Here is a 16601-nt window from a genome sequence, read left to right as displayed (position 1 = left end):
TGCTCAAGACTACATATCGAGCACGACAACGAGCACACTCAAGCAGCCGACAATCGCTGCTTATAAACACTCCGCTCGACGTCATAGTCCGACGTCATTGTAGATGACCCGCCCTTTTGGAGGAGGCGGGCTCTCGACTTGGAGGACGAGGAGGGCTCACACGCACGCACACATAGGTGCAATGGTGCGGAGCCGACGTCAGAGGGGCTTCGTAGAACTTTGAGCCGACGCGGGTAGCGCGGCCGAGTAGCACATTGTCTTGCATCTTGGTCGGCGTGTGGGAAGGAGTCCTCATCAGCGTTCCCACGGCAACTCCCCCACTCATAGCAGAACAGGGCGACGTTCTCGTGTTGCGCACAAAGCCTGATTCGTCGAACTCGGAGCCGTCCCAGGTGGCGCGACCGCGTAGCACATTGTCTGGTGTCTCTAAAAGCGCATGGGGAGGTTCCTCCAATTACCTCCCCTCGAGAACTCCCCTGAGCCGACCCCTCGCCACGTGGCTGCCGGCTATCCGCAGTTCTCTGAAGTGCGCCACCGTCCCGCTTGGATCGGAACACGTGCAGCGGGCTGAAATAGCTGCAGGCCGATCCTAAGAAGAGGCAAAGTTCTGACTGGTGTTGCAGTAGTCGCGGGGCGCGATAGTGCTGAACCTAGCGTCACAAGTTGGCGGCTGGATGTAATTATATTTATTCAATGGTGTATTTCGCTAATTGCAACAACGTGTCAATTTTTCGCGACGGCGCCTCCAGGAAACGAAAGCGGCGAAGGGGACACTAAAGCTAGCACCGTGACTAGTCCGTGGGTTGGGGCAAGCTTCAGCCTCCGCGGCCGCAACCCACGAGCCGCCCTGCTTGCAACTTTGATACCCTCGCTAGCCCTTGGGTGCCTCGAAACTCCTGCGCCGCCGGCTTTACTATAACCTCAGGTGCTCTCCTGAGGACTCCGTTTGCCGGTAACATGTGCCCTCCTGGTGTAGTGCTTGTAAAAAATCGAATCTATCGTCGCGACGAAAAAAGCGACACGTGACTTGTACAACACAGTCAGAAACTTGCCCCTTAAGTCACAGCGATCACCAAATGGGGCGTCCGTGCCCATTGCCTCACCGCGCTGGCAGCCAGCGGCGGAGCGAACTAGGGGACAAACGCATGCAACACGCCCTAAAAAAACTTTCTCCGTAGTGCCTAGGCGGAGTCATATATTCAAGGAGCTGGTACTGGGTCAGTCATTCTCAACGGCGGCCTTTCAGCCACTTGCGTTCTACCGCGGTTGCTAAGGCGCTCTGCCTTCTAGAGTTTCAATATATGCGGCCCGGGCTCCACTATGGTCGTTACTGCTCCCACAGAAACATCTGTGCTGTTATTTATAAGGTACATTACCCTAACGCGCGAGAAAGCTACGATCCGCCAGGACTTAGCCCGCTGCTTCACCTTGTTTACCGCGCCGGCAGCCAGCGCCCGACAGTAAACAAACTCGACTCCACTCCGCAATGATGGCATGCTGGCACGTCTACGGACACACGCCTAGAACACGCGATAAGAAACCTCCACCGTAGTGCCTAGCCAGGGTCATATATTCAAGGAGCAAAAGCCCCCAGATTTTCTCTCTCGCGCCCACTCTTACTCGCGCCTGCGTGCAAATGACTGGCGATCGCTGAACGTCTCGTGCGGTCCTTGGCTTCCGCGGCGCGCGTTTTGCGCCGCCTCCTTCGAGAAATGGCGCATCGCTGTGTGACCATCTGCCATGCCGGCAGCGTCCGGCGCACCGCCGATAGTTGTGGTGGTCCTGAAATGGTTGAGGGTAATCGTCGTAATTGCTCCAACCAATATGCTTTGCCGGTAGCCATTCCGTGCTTACATCTGCTATCGGACGCAGAAGCGCCCGCATATTTTTTTATATCCGACAGTGCATTTGGAACAACCCTGAAGGCAATACATAGACACGCCCTCCATAGGTATGTCCGTTTTTTTTCTTTTTTATGCGAAGCATATTACGAGGGCTCAACCCAGCTCCTCAGGCGCGGCGGTGACCATGAAATCACGTGACACCGTGACGTCACGACAGAGGAGAAGTGGCTTTGGCTCAACTCTTGCAAGACGGGCTGGGTGGGAATCGAACCAGGGTCTCCGGAGTGTGGGACGGAGACGCTACCACTGAGCCACGAGTACAACGCTTCAAAGCGGTACAAAAGCGCCTCTAGTGAATGCGGTGTTGCCTTAGAAACGCGCTGTTTCTAAGGCGTGCGTCTCTTGCTCAGGCGCACATTTCGTTGCCGCGCCGAACGCTGCTTTGCTCGACGCTCACCGCGTCCAATGCGGGGCGCGTAGTCGCTGCCCTGTAGCCCATTGTCTTACACCCCTTGGCGGGTCGACGGGAACGCTGTCGCGTTCCACTCTTGAAGGCGAAGAAGTAATGCATGAGTTGTTTCTTCGTCTAGCCGAACCAAATATAGCCAAGCAACAGCAGTTCACCAGGCTAAACAGTGGTTCAACAACTAAAATAAAGGCTAGTATGCTTCGCATCCTGGGCTTAACCTTACCTAAGCCACAGCCATTTTTTTTTCTACCTTGTTTTTTCAAAGCACAGATATTTCAAGAAGGAGGGAAATTAAAATGCCGAAAGCATCAGCTCACAAGCCAAGAGCGTGGCTAGCAGACGACGAATTAGCCTCTACAGTGACGTGTTCGCGCGCCGAAAAGACAGTCTCACCATACGTGTACTGCGCATGTGCAATGCTTCCAGCGATTGCCGTTACGCAGCGTTCACTGTGCCGGTGGTCTAAACGATTTAAAGCCCCTTACGGGGGTCACGCCAGTCACAAGTCACACACTCGCTTGATCAACCGATCTGTGCCCATCGGTGTACCAACAGCCCAGTCTCCTCTCGCGAACGACAGTGCTTGCGACAGATACGGTCAGTGAAGGCATTTTATATTCTTATTCCTGACGCCGTCTTACAGTGCTCCCTTTAAGAAGTGTTGTAGTACGTGTGTTGTTGCCGTGCTAGAGGTGTTTTACGTCTCGAGGTAGCGCGCTGCTTATGTCGTAGCCGCCGTGGTTGTTAGTGGCTGTGGTGTCACGGGATCGAATCCGGGCCACGGCTGCACGTGGACGCAATAGAGAACGGCCTGACCTAAACGCCCAGTGATTCTAGGCCGAGACCAGTCCAATTTCGGGCTGCCCAATTCCGTGTAGTTCAGTTATGGCCATAGCGATATAATATCAACTACTTTTCACTTCGTTTGGTGCGCACTCAAGCGAGGTTATGGCACGAAAAGCAAGAACTCCCTCTCAGTCTGCTGAACAGCTGTTTCCAAAGACCGGTCGCTTATATTCACTCTTCCACGTATAATGCGAAGCTACTCATTTGCGCGAATCTGTCTCGCAGCATTTTGCTGCGATTTCATTTGAGCACTACATGGTTTATACCGTACTTGAAGCGAACGACCAATGGTAGCCCTATATACCTGCAAATCGAAAAAAAAAAACGCAGGAAGTTATGCGCTGTCGGAGGTTACTTGCAGACTATTTAGGATTTTTTCAAATGTTTTTGAGGATGGGTAAAGATAAACAAAAAAGCGAGCACCGGTGCAGAAATGAGCAAAAATTCTGCGGCAGGCACGGTGACAGGGTGGCCGTCTCTTGAAGAAAATAGTCTGACATCTGCGGAGAATTCAGCCCCCGCCGAAGCGCCGCTTGCGAATGATGTGCCAGCTATTGGCGTCGCACAGTCTGGTAGGGCCACTGAAATTTTGGACAGCTGTCGCAGTGGGTTGGTAGAAAAAAAATGGTGTAGTATCGGCGTTGTGTGACTGGGCCGTTACTGAGTGCGTGGTCGCAAGTCCCTGTCTACCGGGGGCCGAACTCTGGTTGGGTTGAAATATCAATGCCTGTATGTATTTCAATTTAGGTGCTCTATAAAGGAACATGTGGGCGTGGTTGTCAGCGTACCTCTACATCCCGTATGCTCCGTTTGGGCGTTCAACCAGGTTTTTTTACTTGAACGACTTGCAGTTAAAGCGGAAGATAGGAACTTCATTGGACACAGAGGCCTCTTCCTCATATGCAATTCATTCAAAGGTCTCCACTTATGCATTTGAAGCAGAAAAAAATGTGTATGCTCGTGATGTTGGAGAGACAAAGGATTGTGCAGGAACGAATTGTTCGTCATGTCAGCCTGGTTACGCCCACTGCAGGGCAGAGGCCTATCCCATACTTCTCCCACTACCCCGGTCATGTGCTAATTGTTGCCATGTTGTCCCTGCAAACTTCTTAATCTCATCCGCCCACCTAACTTTCTGGCACCCCTGCTACGATTCCCTTCCCTTGGAATCCAGTCCATAACCCTTAATGACCATCGCTTATCTTCCCTCCTCATTACATGACCTGCCCATGCCCATTTCTTCTTGATTTCAACTAAGATGTCTAACTGCGTTTTCTCCCTCATCCATTCTGCTCTTTTCTTCTGCCTTAAATTTACACCCATCATGCTTCATTCCATGGCTCGTTGCGTCATCCTTGGTTTAAGTAGAACCCTTTTCCTAAGCCTCCAGGTTTCTGCCCCATACGTGAGTACAGAGTCGATCGCACTTGTCTAGTGGCCCGACGGCTGCTCCGCACTGCGCCTGCGACGCCTAGCGACAAGCACCGGGTTCGAGATGTGTTGGCCGATAGCGCCACGCGCGTGCACGCTGCCGCATTCGCGGGCAGCCAAGAGACAGGCCGCAGCATTCTAGCCGTGTCACGTTCGTAGCTCAGCTGGCAGTGATCGTCCAGTGATAAAAAGCCGGTGCTCGAGACCCGTAAATCACGCAAGCCTTTATCTTGGCTGCCCGCGAATGCCGCAGCGCCCACGTGCGTGGCGCTATCGGCCAACACATCTCGAATCCAGTGCTTGTTGCTAGGCGTCGCAGGTGCAGTGCGGAGCAGCGTTCGGGCCACTCTAGACAAGTGTGATCGACTCTGTAATGGTAAGACACAGCTGTTATACACTTTTCTCGTGAGGGATAATCGCAACCTGCTGTTCATGATCTGAGAGTGCCTGCCAAACGCACCCCAGCTCATTCTTATTCTGATTATTTCAGTCTCATGATCCCGATCCGCGGTCACTAACTGTACTAAGTAGATTATTTCCCTTACCACGTCCAGTGCATCGCTGCCTATTGTGAACTGCTGTTCTCTTCTGAGCCTGTTATACATTTTAGTTTTCTGATTAAATTGTAGTCCTACCCTTCTGATTCGCCTGTCCAGGTCAGTGAGCATACATTGCAATTGGTCCCTTGAGTTACTAAGCAAGGCAATATCGGCGAATCGCAATTTACTAGGGTATTCTTATACTCTTATACCCGATTCTTCGCAATCCAGGTCTCTGAATACCTCCTGTAAACACGCTGTGAATAGCATTGCAGAGATCGTACCTTCCTGTCTGACACCCTTTATTGGGATTTTCTTGCTTTCTTTATGGAGGACTACGGTGGCTGTGGAGCCACAATACATATTTTTCAGTATTTTAACACACGGCTCGTCTACACCCCGAGTCCGTAATGGCGCCATGACTGCTGAGGTTTCGACTGAATCACGTTCTCGTAATCACTGAAAGCTATATGTAAGCGTTGGTTATATTCCGCACATTTCTCTCACTTGATTGACGGTCTATTGTTGGGTAGCCTTTACCAAATCCTGCCTGGTCCTTTGGTTGACAGAAGTCTAAGGTGCTCCTGATTCTATTTGTGATTACCTTAGTAAATACTTTTAGGCAACGGACAGTAAGGTGATCGGTCTATAATTTTTCAATCTTTGGCGTTCCCCTTTCTTGTGGATTAAGATTATGTTGGCGTTCTTTCAAAATTTCGGTACGCTTTAGGCCATGAGGCATTGCGTATATAGGGTCGCCACTTTTTCTATAGCATGCCCGCCATGCTTCAACGAATCTGCCATTACCCTATTTTTGTACGTCAGACCAGCCCAATTCGTCAGAAGACTGTCGGTATTGTTGCCATTCTGACTCCGGGAACTATCCGTACAGTTATGACTTTGTTGGTAGCATAGTTGGTCACATTTGTCTAGCGCGCTTAATCGATGCACTGCGGTGCAAAGAAAGGACTTTCTGGACGGTTTGGGACATGTTTGCAACTAGTCGGAGCCACAAAGTGCTCTCGGGCAATGCAGTGTTACGCAAGCACCTTGGCAATAGCACAGCTGCTGCTTTGCTCGTGTTTTACTTGCAGTCATGCGCTCCAGAGAAAAGGGTTGCTGTGCCGCCTATTAAACACCAGGTTGTAGCTTGTGGCTCGTCCTTTGGTGCACCACGGCACTGACGCCGAAGCGTGGCCTACTTGCAGTCGTGTAGTTTTTGATAGTAAACAGGAAAGCGCATGACTCTTAATCGATGCGCGACCTAACCAGGACACGTTCCACCGCGCATGTGCACCGTTCTCAACACGGCAGCCCTGCCTATACTCGCGGACATCATTATGTGGCAAAGGCACAGCTACTCAGGCGCAGCTTGCACACGCGTTTTACCGCGCCATTTGCTGCGCTTTTGGTTTCTCGCACCCGGCTGAATCGCCACTACTTCCACGTGGACCGTATCGCGTTTGTTCTGACGCAGGAGAAAGTAGCATAAGTGGTCCTTTGACACTTGGTGGTGTGCTTTGTCTTCAAAGGTGCTTCTCCCTTCCCTAGCTTAACCTAAAACGCGGATGCAAATGTCAAGCGCACGGACTTGAGCATGGTTTGCCTTCGGGCTTTTCTACTTCGACAAAGTGGTGCGCGAGTACATACGTATATGTACTATGGTGAGCAAAATCACGACCACTGCTAGCGCTAGCCGAATTGCATGATTGCGCCGCCCAGCGACTTGGCGCTTGGCCTGATATCAAGACGCGCTCGTGTTCATCCAAAAGTATAGTACACACTGGTATATCTGTTGGTGGTGCCCGACGCGCCCCGCTATTATGAGCGAGTTTGGCGTGAGGTATTGCTTTATAATGAGCACGGCTCAGCATATCTCGGCCATATTAAGACGCAGCTAGCGCCATTGGTGATGGTGCGCCAACTGGAAGTTACCAGCGTTACTTTACGTGGTGCCGCTACCATGAAATCCTGTCGAGCAATGCACGTGTCCGGCGGGGAGGCACCTTACGCGACAGTGACAGCTGTAGGGGAGCAAATCCTGAAATGAAAGGAACGTTTAGGCAAGCGAGAACGCGCCCTGCGTGATTTCTCGCCGTTAGGTGACCCCGGCGCCCATGTTCTAGGTGGTGGGATGGTACAATTCGGCACACGCTTGCGATCAAGGTATAAGCACGCATGGTAGCGATGTTGCCATAGCGCATGCGCCCTGCAATGTTCGCTTGTGGAGGCACGGTAGCGTCAGCTACATCTCGCGGGCTTAACCTTATTGGTGGAAAAAATCTACAATATATCGTGATTTGTTGTCAGTTGGCGTAGCAGAGGGCTTGTCACATCACATATCATACACGGAGCACACAACAGAACAAATGAAGCGAAAGGAAGAATACCCTAAGAACATGAGACGAGTTGAAACTCGCGAGACTCATGTGAAACATCAATCATTTGGCTTTCTGATGCTCGTTTGTAATTTTCTGATGTCTTTCTGTTGCACACGATTCTTGCAAGCCTGAGATGTCTTCTTAATGTGCACTCCATGGCAGTTTTCTTGTGACTGTGTCATGCCTTCCTAACGATCTTTTAATTAGCCAGCACATATGGTAACATATTAAATAAGATCCGACTGACATGTGCCTGAGCGTCTTTGGTGGATTCCGGTATATATGCTCGAGGTCATGAGGTTTATACATATATATATATAATGAACGAAAAGATAGGGAATCAACCAAGGGGCCCGATTTTTATTAATCATATCATAAGAAGCAAACATAGACACCAAGGAATTAACACATACGAGGATTTACTTGCACTTACTAATTGATTCAAATAGATTTCAAAAAATGGAATCGCACATCGCTGAAAGCACAACTTGCCGCAGGTGGGGAACGACACTACGTCTCAGCATTACGCGTGCGATGCTCCGCCAATTCAGCTACCGCGGTACCGTCTTCCCATCCACTTTCTTGGGTATTTTTGTCAGTGTTAGCCAGGGCCACCACTCACAAACCTTGGCGGCGGATGTGTGCAGTATTTCATTGCTACGTGCACCACTTTCCACTACAGCCACACACAAAGGGTCGCACTCGATGGCACGAACATCGTTGGTCCACATTTGGCTGGCTCGCCACGCTGTTACGAATTTGCACCGCTGCACCACTATTACGACTTTGTGGTCCCATAGCGCTCGTCACCCGTTTCGTGACAGAGCGTTGGTAGCGAAGACTCCAGGCCAGGCGTCGATGAGAATAACAAAAGGGACTTTATACACTATATACAGGTCATTATACAGGACATGAACGTGTCGGCACTGGGGCCGAGATCTCACAGCAAACGCGACTGTTCCCGCACGGCGACGTCCGGCGAAAACGCGTGACACATCTCACCCCAGTCGGGAGCGGGACTCTCTCCCGGTGGGTCGGCGGATCCGGTTTTCGAGGCGACGCGTCGCTGCTTTTATAATCCCCGAGGAACCATTGTCACTTAAACGGCCCAATACAAAGTCAGCACTCGGCGGTCGTCCGAGAGGTCCAACCAGCGACCGCGCTGGCCACACGGTTCAAAGTTCGCGCGCGCGGTGACCTCCAGGCAAAAGGAGGTGCGGCGCCGGGCTGTCTGGCCCTTGGTGACATGTCTGAACAAGTTGCCCGCCGAGGCTTCTCCCGCAGGACACCTCTGCCTGACGGCTCAGCATCCCGACTTTTCAAGGGAGAATTTGGGCGCTTGCAAGATGAATTCTGCATCTTGCAGATTCGGAATCTGGGCTTGTGGTAATGGCACAACAACGCATACGGCGAATTTTCAGAAAGACAAGCTGTGTTCTGGCACTCATGCGCTCGCGAACGATGTCGCATTTCATTGCAGAAAACACAAAAGCACTTCCTTGCAGCTAGCACAACCGACCGACTCGTTCTAAACAGAGCAACAGGTGGAGTGGACCCTGTCGTCCGTGCCTTCTGTTTATCGTGCGAGCACCAAAGGTTGCTCCAAAAAGAGTGCATTAGAGTGCATCTAGCAAACGAATGAGGCTCCAAACAAAAGGTTCATGTCGTCGAGTAATCAGGATTGCAGGAACGCACAGAAAAAATAAAACAGAATAAGGCTTGGGGCATGCTACTCCAGTCTCCAACAACTGCACCTCTAACTTAAAACAGTTCTAAGGAAGACGAACACTGCGCATTGCTAGAAGAGTAACCTCGGAAAAATACGCCTGCAGCATTATTACCTGCCCTCCAGGACAAGTATGAAACCGGTAGAGAAAATAATGTCGTCAGCCTTACAAGGCAAAGTTGAAGACCAGGCTAACGCCCTTAGGCAACATTTCGAGCGTGTGTCTATCTCCGAACATTATTCTGAGTCGATCCCAAAACAAAAACAATTAATACAACAGTCCCCTGACCAGGAAGTGTAATGAAAACGAATCCTGCAACCGTTCATTTAGTGTCGCCGAAGAAGAAGAACAAAACTTTATTCGTAGAAAGAACTTCGTTGCCCCTAAAACGGGGTAACGCCGTGTGGTCGGGCCCCTATTCCAAGGCACCGCTGGCCCTCGCCATCCTTTCTGCCCTGCGGACGAGCCTGAGCTGATCCCCAAGGGCGGAGCTGGATAGCAATGCCTCCCACCTCGCTCTCGTGTTATTATCTTCTTGTTCTTCTGTGTGAGCTGTGCACTCCCATGTGATGTGGTAGAGCGTTGGTGTGCTCCCACACCACGGGCATATGTCCTTGTATGCTGTTGGGTAGTATATATGCAGTTTATGTAGGTTTATGTATGTGTCTGTTTGGAGCCTGCGTAACGTCGCTGATTCCATGGCTGAAAGGTTCCTATGCGGGGCTGGGTAGAGCCTTCTGATTTCCCTGTAGTGTTGCAGGATCGCTTTAGAACTTGGATCGATGGGTGTCGGGTCCTCCACCATGTTGCCATGGGCAGCTCGGCAATTAGTAAAACCTCGAGCCACCTCATCTGCATGGAGGTTCCCAGTAACACCCTCGTGTCCCGGGGCCCATGTTATCGTTTGGGTATACCTGACGTCGAGGTCTCTGTTGATTTCGGTAAGTATCCGGCGTGCCCTCGCGCTGATCTGTCCCCTCTGATAGTTTCTACAAGCGGCCTGAGAATCTGTAACTATTGTTAGTGGAGCATTGCGCTCTATGCCTTCTCGTATAGCTAAGGCGATGGCTATCTCTTCGGCTTCTAAAATGGTTGCTCGGGAAACCGAAGCACAGGCCGTGATTTTCCCTTTACGGTTTACGACAACTGCCACCATGTTCTTTGCGTTGGCCCGATATGGTGAAGCATCCGTGAATCGTGCAGTGTCCAAGTATTTTGTTGTTTTGTCTATGTATTCTGCTCGAGCTTTTCTCCTTCCTGCGTGTAATGTCGGATCCATGTTTTGTGGTATTGGTGATACCCCATACAAATCTCTAATCTGGCAGGGTAGACCTTTGGCGTTTTGGTGCATTTGTATGCATCCTCCAAGGCCGACTCTTAGAAGAAGAGCTCTGCCGACTGTCGTTTGCGCCAATCGACTCCTCTGCGCTATGAGTTGGGCCTCAGCCAGCTCATGAAATGTATTGTGGAGGCCGAGGGCTAGAAGCTTCTCATTTGAAGTGTTGCGTGGCAACCTCAGGGCTGTCTTATATGCCATCCTTATCATTGTATCAGCCTTTTCTTCTTCCTCCCTGTTCATGGTATGGTAAGGAAGGGAGTACATTAGTCTGCTGATGACCAGGCTTTTCACCAGTCTGAGGGTGTCTTGTTCCCCCATTCCTGTCCGATTATGAGCCACACGGGCTATCATCCGGTTAATTTGTTGCGTTGTTTTTCTGATCGTGTTTAAAGTGTGTAAACATCTGGCATTAGATTGCAGCCACATCCCCAACACTCTTACTATTGACCTCTCAGGAATAATTTTCCCATCCAGCCTGATCTCGAGTTTGAGTCTCGGGTCAGTTCTTTGTTTTTTTGTTTTTGTGAGGCGAATGAGTTCTGACTTCTCCGCAGAGCACTGGAGTCCTCTTTGTTGCGTATAGTTTTCTATTATATTGGCTGCCCATTGGAGCTTTTCCTCCTTCTCTCCCAAGTTGCCCTTGGTTATCCATATCGTTATATCATCAGCGTATAGGGAATGGTGGACGTCGGGGATTTCTTGGAGTTTTTTAGCTAGTCCAATCATGGCTATGTTGAAGAGTGTAGGCGAAATAACCGCACCCTGTGGCGTTCCTTTGTTGGGAGGATGAATGACTTCAGATTCATCGTTTCCTACTTTTATAACTGCTGTTCTCTGGTTGAGGAAGCTTCGGATGTACTGGTACGTCCTTTGACCGCAGCTGGTCTCTGCAAGTCCATCCAGTATCCCTTTGTGACTTACGTTGTCGAAGGCCCCTTTTATGTCGACAGCCATGACAATGTGTTCTCCGGCCTTGGGGACGTTCGTTAAGACTTCCTCCTTTAAAAGCAGGAGTATGTCCTGTGTTGACAGATGTGGTCTGAAGCCAAACATGGTATCAGGCATTAAGTTGTTTTCTTCAAGATGACGTTGGAGTCTAGTGTTTACTAATCTTTCGAACACCTTTCCTAGACATGATGTAAGAGAGATGGGCCTAAGGTTGTCCAAAGTAAATTTCTTCCCTGGTTTTGGAATCATGATTATCACAGCGTGTATCCATTGCTGTGGTATCGTTCCTTTGACCCAATGATCATTTATAAAGTTCGTAAGGGCTGTTATGGCTTCATCATTCATGTTTCTAATCATGGCATTTGATATTTGGTCTGCCCCTGCCGCTGTGTTCCGTTTTGTACTGGCGATTGCTGCTTTAACTTCTGCTACCGTGAAGAGTTCATCCATTTCTGGGTTTGGGTGTCCGATGTAATCAGCTTGGTATGGGGGTATCGGGGCTTTGTTACCGAAGCATTTTCTATGGACTGCCTGTAGGAGTTCTTCTTTTGTGCCTGGGTACGAGTGTAGCAATCTCTCCAAGTTCTTTTGTCCTTCGCGTCTGGTTTTGAGCGGGTCAATCATTCCTCTGAGGATGTTCCACGTTTTTGCCGTCCCTAGGGTTCCATTAAGTGATCCGCAGAAGCGTTCCCAGTTGGCTGTTGTAAGTTGATTAGCATATTCCTCGGCCTTCTGGGTTATTTCTTTGATTTTCATTTTGAGTTTGCGGTTGCATTTCTGTCGCTTCCATCTTTTGGTCAGGCTTCGTCTTGCATCCCACAGATGCAATAGGTGAGGGTCCACTTCAGGTGTTTTGTCTGTCCTGGTGATGGTTTTGGTATGTTTCTGCTTTATATTTCGTATGCATTCGCACCAATTATCTAAATCATTTATGTCCGTGGTATGTTCTTTAAGTGATTCTCTGTACGCCCGCCAGTCTGTTATTTTAGCTGTACCTATTTGTTTACGGATTTGAGCTGTGCGGATTGTGGTGCTTATAATGCAATGGTCACTGCCTAGATTTTCGAGGGTGTTGCACCACTCCGCATTTGGACAATTTTTGGTTATTGTTAAGTCCGGACTTGTGTCTGCGGAGATACTATTCCCTGTTCTTGTTGGCATTGCAGGGTCTGTTAGAAGTGTCATGCCGAGCGCTTCTATTTGTCCCATGATATTTTTGCCTTTATTGTTCTGGGTTGGATACCCCCAGCTTGAGTGCCTGGCATTAAAATCCCCAACTATCACTAGAGGTCTCCCCTTCGCGATTTTTGCGGCCTCTTGAAATAGTTTGTCGAACGTTGCTCTTTTCTGACTCGGCGGGCTGTAGACATTAATTATGAAGGCGCTCTTTCCTCTGGTGCCTTTATATGTGATTTCTGTTATTATATGCGGAATTTCCGTTCCTTCTATGGATTTGTGACATATTGCCGTTACTTTCTTGTCCACCAATGTTGCGACCTTCCAGTTTTCACCTTCGGTATTGAAGGTTTCGTATCCCTGTAATTTTGGGTTTGTTCCGGCTTCTTGCAATGCAATGATAGCTGGTGATCTGTTTTGCGTCATCACCAGCTGTGACAGTTGTCCCATTTTACGCCGGAACCCGCGGCAGTTCCACTGCCATATTTCGCACTCTTCGGAAGCGTGCTTTTGATGTTTAGGCATTGTGTGTCGCCTGGGTCATGGCCGACAAGCCTGGCCTGTTGTATACTTTCTCTGCCTTTTCTCTTATGCTGCTGCCTGTGGCATGTTTTCTCAGTGCTTTCGTAAATTCTATTTGTTGTGCCTGGATTTTCTTGTCCAGAGCTTCTAGTTTTTGATCTACCTGAATCATCACCTGCTCTACGATTGTGGGTATAATTTCTTTTATGGTTTCTTTCAATATCGACAAGGTAATTACGGTGTCGCCTTCTAAATTCGGTAGTTTTTGTCCTTTCTGTCCTGTCTGGACTGGTTTAGGTTCTCGTTGTGGTTGCTGCGTTTGTTGCTTTTTCAATTGCCTATTTTCTCTTTCTAGGTCTCCTATTCGCACTCGCATTAGCTCTAGTTCGCGTTCTAGGCGTGTGAGTTGTGTTGTTTGGTGTGGGGGTTGGGAGGCGATTGCTGCCCAGCTCACCTTGTTTTTGCCTTCTTTGTTCAGTCTTCTTGCTCTTCTGCTGTTTTGTTGTTTGGCCCCTCTCTTGGCCACTGTCCCTGGAGTTGGAGCGGTCTCGGGAGCTGGACCTGGATCGGGAACTGGATCGGGACCTGGAACGGGCCCCATCTGGTGATGCAGAGTCCTCACGGTCCGTGCTGAACCAGCGTCTCTTGAGGATTCCGTTGGCTTGTGGTCGGCGTAGACGTTGCGACAGTGGTGGCCTGCCCCTTTGGGGGACCCGTTTGAGTTTCTTAGTGCACTCCGATGCCGCCGTGGGATGAGCCCCCCCGCACAGGGCACACTCTGGATCACAGGTGTGGTCCTCAGGAGGGTCCCTTAGCCAACAATTGCTGCACGCCTTTGCCGTGGGCGTTGGACAAACGTCCGTTCTATGTCCCTTGCTTTTACACAGTTTGCAGTATTGTCTTGTGGGCTGATAAGGCACACATGGCATTTCGCCACCGTAATAGTAGACGAAGCGTGGCACTATCGGTCCATCGAACGTTATCACTGCGGTTTCAGACTTGCCGAGCATCCGGGCTTGGACGATTGTCACTCCTTGAGTGCGCACTCGGAGATGACTTAAGAGTTCCTCTTCTGGGGTTTCGCGTTCCAGTCCGTGCACCACTCCTTTAAGGTACCCTTCAGGGGTGGTTATGTAGGTGTTCATCGGATGTTTAGTGCCATTGAGCTCCAGCGTTTTGATCTTGACGATCTTCTCCGCCACTTGTTCTTATGGGGTACTTACAATGATTATGTTTGACCCGTTGCGGAGGCGAAGCAAAAATTTATCGCTCCTGCAGGTCTCCGGGTCGCCGCTTGCACGCTCTATCGCTCGCGCAACTTCGTAGATTTTAAGTTCTTTTACAACTAGCCCTGGCTTGGGACGCATGATAATTTTCATGTCATTTCTGGGCAGCGGCGCCGCGCGCGTTCGCCGTCGGGCTCTTATAGACGCTAAGCCGCGTTTAGCTCGCTCTCCTGCAGGCGCCCTGGCAATGCAGCTGCTGTTGCCCTCACCGTCGCCTCGAGCTCCGCTGTCATCAGTGGCTGCTCGCAATTGTTTTCTTAAACCTTTGCGTTCTCGCAAAGATAGTGCAAGTTGCCACTGACCGTTCTTGGCTTCGTCGTCTTCCCTTGCTGTGTCTTTCTCCTCGTTCTCGTCGGCGTCGCTGGTTGATTCCCCCTGTGTCACCTCGTCAGGTGAGAGGAAGTCCTCTTCAGCGTCGGCCGCAGATCCCGCTTGGGTTTCGATGGCTTGGTCATCCGTGTCCATGGTGTCCTGGGCTATTTCCGAGTCGTTGTCCGTTGGAAGTTGGGCCGTGGCGGCGCTACGCTTGGGCCGGGAGCTGACTGCCGGGGGTCCGCGCTCCGCTACGCCGTTAGGCTTAGCGTGGCGGGCCGGCATGCTCGGGCGGTGGTCTTATCTTCTTGGAAGAAACCGGGTCCACTTGTCAAAAAAATGGGGTATCAGCGCGTTCCTGGTGTCTTCCTACACAAATCCAGCGAGTTCCGTGGTGGTCACATGATTTTGACCGCTACTAGGCAAGACTATTGACAGAGCCGATGCGAACACGTCTGCACTCCTCGGCGCCACCTGGCGTTTCATCTAGTGTCGCCGAGTTCAGGGCTTCCGTAAACGATTGTCTAAGCTCTGCTCCCGGAGCCGACAGCATCATGTACGACATAAGTAATCTTCACTCTATCAAATGGCACTGCTGTCCCTATTCAACACGGCGTGAATACATTTGCCGAATGACTGCTTCTATAAATGCATCTTTTGAAAAGCAATAAACGGGTGGAAGAGCCTCTTGCATTGTATTTTTACCACACCGCCTCAGTTTCCGTTTAAATGACGGGATTGCTTCCACCTCTGTAAGATGAGACAATTGTTTCTCTATATTTTGGGATTTTGCTTATGCTGTACAAGTTTTACAGCAATTGCCTACCGCATCTTGTACGATCGCATCACTGTATTCAGTGATTGTTCTACCATACAGTAATGCCCCACGCGGGGCTGCAGGTACCTAATATAACCAGATAAATACCAACCCACTGTTCTCATCGAAGTCTCCATATTCTTCTGAACCATGCTCTGTCTTAATGGAAATAACCAGTGCAACGTTTACGCTGACCGTAGGACAGGACGACAGGTGCAAGCGCCGCCCTGTAGTGTCCTACAGTTTGCGGAAAAGTTGCGCTGTTTATTTCCGTCATGTATCTGTACCAACTCCCTCAAATATATGTTCCTATGCTCTTTTCTTCTATGCCACATAAGTTTTAGGCTGTTGACGAATGTCACTAGGCATTACATTTGACAACTGTCGACCAAGCTTGTAGTCCCTACCACCTTCAAATTTCTTTTATGCGAAGCGTATTACGAGGGCTCCACCCAGCTCCTCAGGCGCGGCGGTGTCGCCTTGAATACCACGTGACACCGTGACGTCACGACAGAGGAGAAGTGGCTTTGACTCAACGCTTGCAAGATGGGCTGGGTGGGAATCGAACCAGGGTCTCCGGAGTGAGACGGAGACGCTACCACTGAGCCACGAGTACGATGCTTCAAAGCGGTACAAAAGCGCCTCTAGTGAATGCGGTGTTGCCTAAGACACGAGCTGTTTCTAAGGCTCAGGCGTGCGTCGCTTGCTCAGGCGCACATTTCGTTGCCGCGCCGAACGCTGCGTTGCTCGACTCGACGCTCACCGCGTCCAATGCGGGGCGTCCAAGGCGAAGCAGAGTAACGCATGAGTTGTTTCTTCGTCTAGCCGAACCAAATATAGCCAATCAACAGCAGTTCACCAAGCTAAACAGTGGTTCAACAACTAAAATAAAGGCTAGTATGCTTCGCATCCTGGGCTTAACCTTACCTAAGCCACAGCCATTTTTTTTTCCTTACAGATCAAA

The 16601-nt window shown here is 50.2% G+C and overlaps 2 protein-coding genes across 2 annotated transcripts in view; one reads left to right on the top strand and one right to left on the bottom strand.

Moving 5' to 3' along the window:
- Nucleotides 1–94: 94 nt before the first annotated feature.
- LOC139051713 (serine/arginine-rich splicing factor 4-like) lies at nt 95–15105 on the bottom strand. The gene is made up of 3 exons (XM_070528698.1): nt 14811–15105; nt 13677–14000; nt 95–426 (listed from the first exon to the last, which is right to left on the bottom strand). The coding sequence occupies exons 1-3, from the start codon at nt 15103–15105 to the stop codon at nt 95–97; spliced, it is 951 nt and encodes a 316-aa protein (XP_070384799.1).
- LOC135905838 (uncharacterized) overlaps nt 2798–16601 on the top strand; it is a 30408-nt gene continuing 16604 nt past the window's right edge. Inside the window, exon 1 of the mRNA XM_065436904.2 lies at nt 2798–2910. The gene's annotated coding sequence lies outside the window, so the exon portion shown is untranslated. The remainder of the gene's footprint in view (nt 2911–16601) is intronic.

This window comes from Dermacentor albipictus, unplaced genomic scaffold (assembly GCF_038994185.2).
Source record: "Dermacentor albipictus isolate Rhodes 1998 colony unplaced genomic scaffold, USDA_Dalb.pri_finalv2 scaffold_14, whole genome shotgun sequence".
NCBI classification, from domain to species: domain Eukaryota; kingdom Metazoa; phylum Arthropoda; class Arachnida; order Ixodida; family Ixodidae; genus Dermacentor; species Dermacentor albipictus.
Note: the sequence above shows the minus strand (reverse complement) of the source record. Positions and strands in the feature narration are given on the sequence as shown.

Bases quoted from the DNA above. Each gene is read 5' to 3' on its own strand.
- LOC139051713 (XM_070528698.1), bottom strand. From the start codon at position 15,105: ATGCCGGCCCGCCACGCTAAGCCTAACGGCGTAGCGGAGCGCGGACCC. The intron at 14,001-14,810 runs GTCAGTGGCAAC...CCTGTGATCCAG, and splicing joins AGACGACGAAGCCAAGAACG to AGTGTGCCCTGTGCGGGGGG. The intron at 427-13,676 runs GTGAGCTGGGCA...ATGCGCTTTTAG, and splicing joins ACAAAGAAGGCAAAAACAAG to AGACACCAGACAATGTGCTA.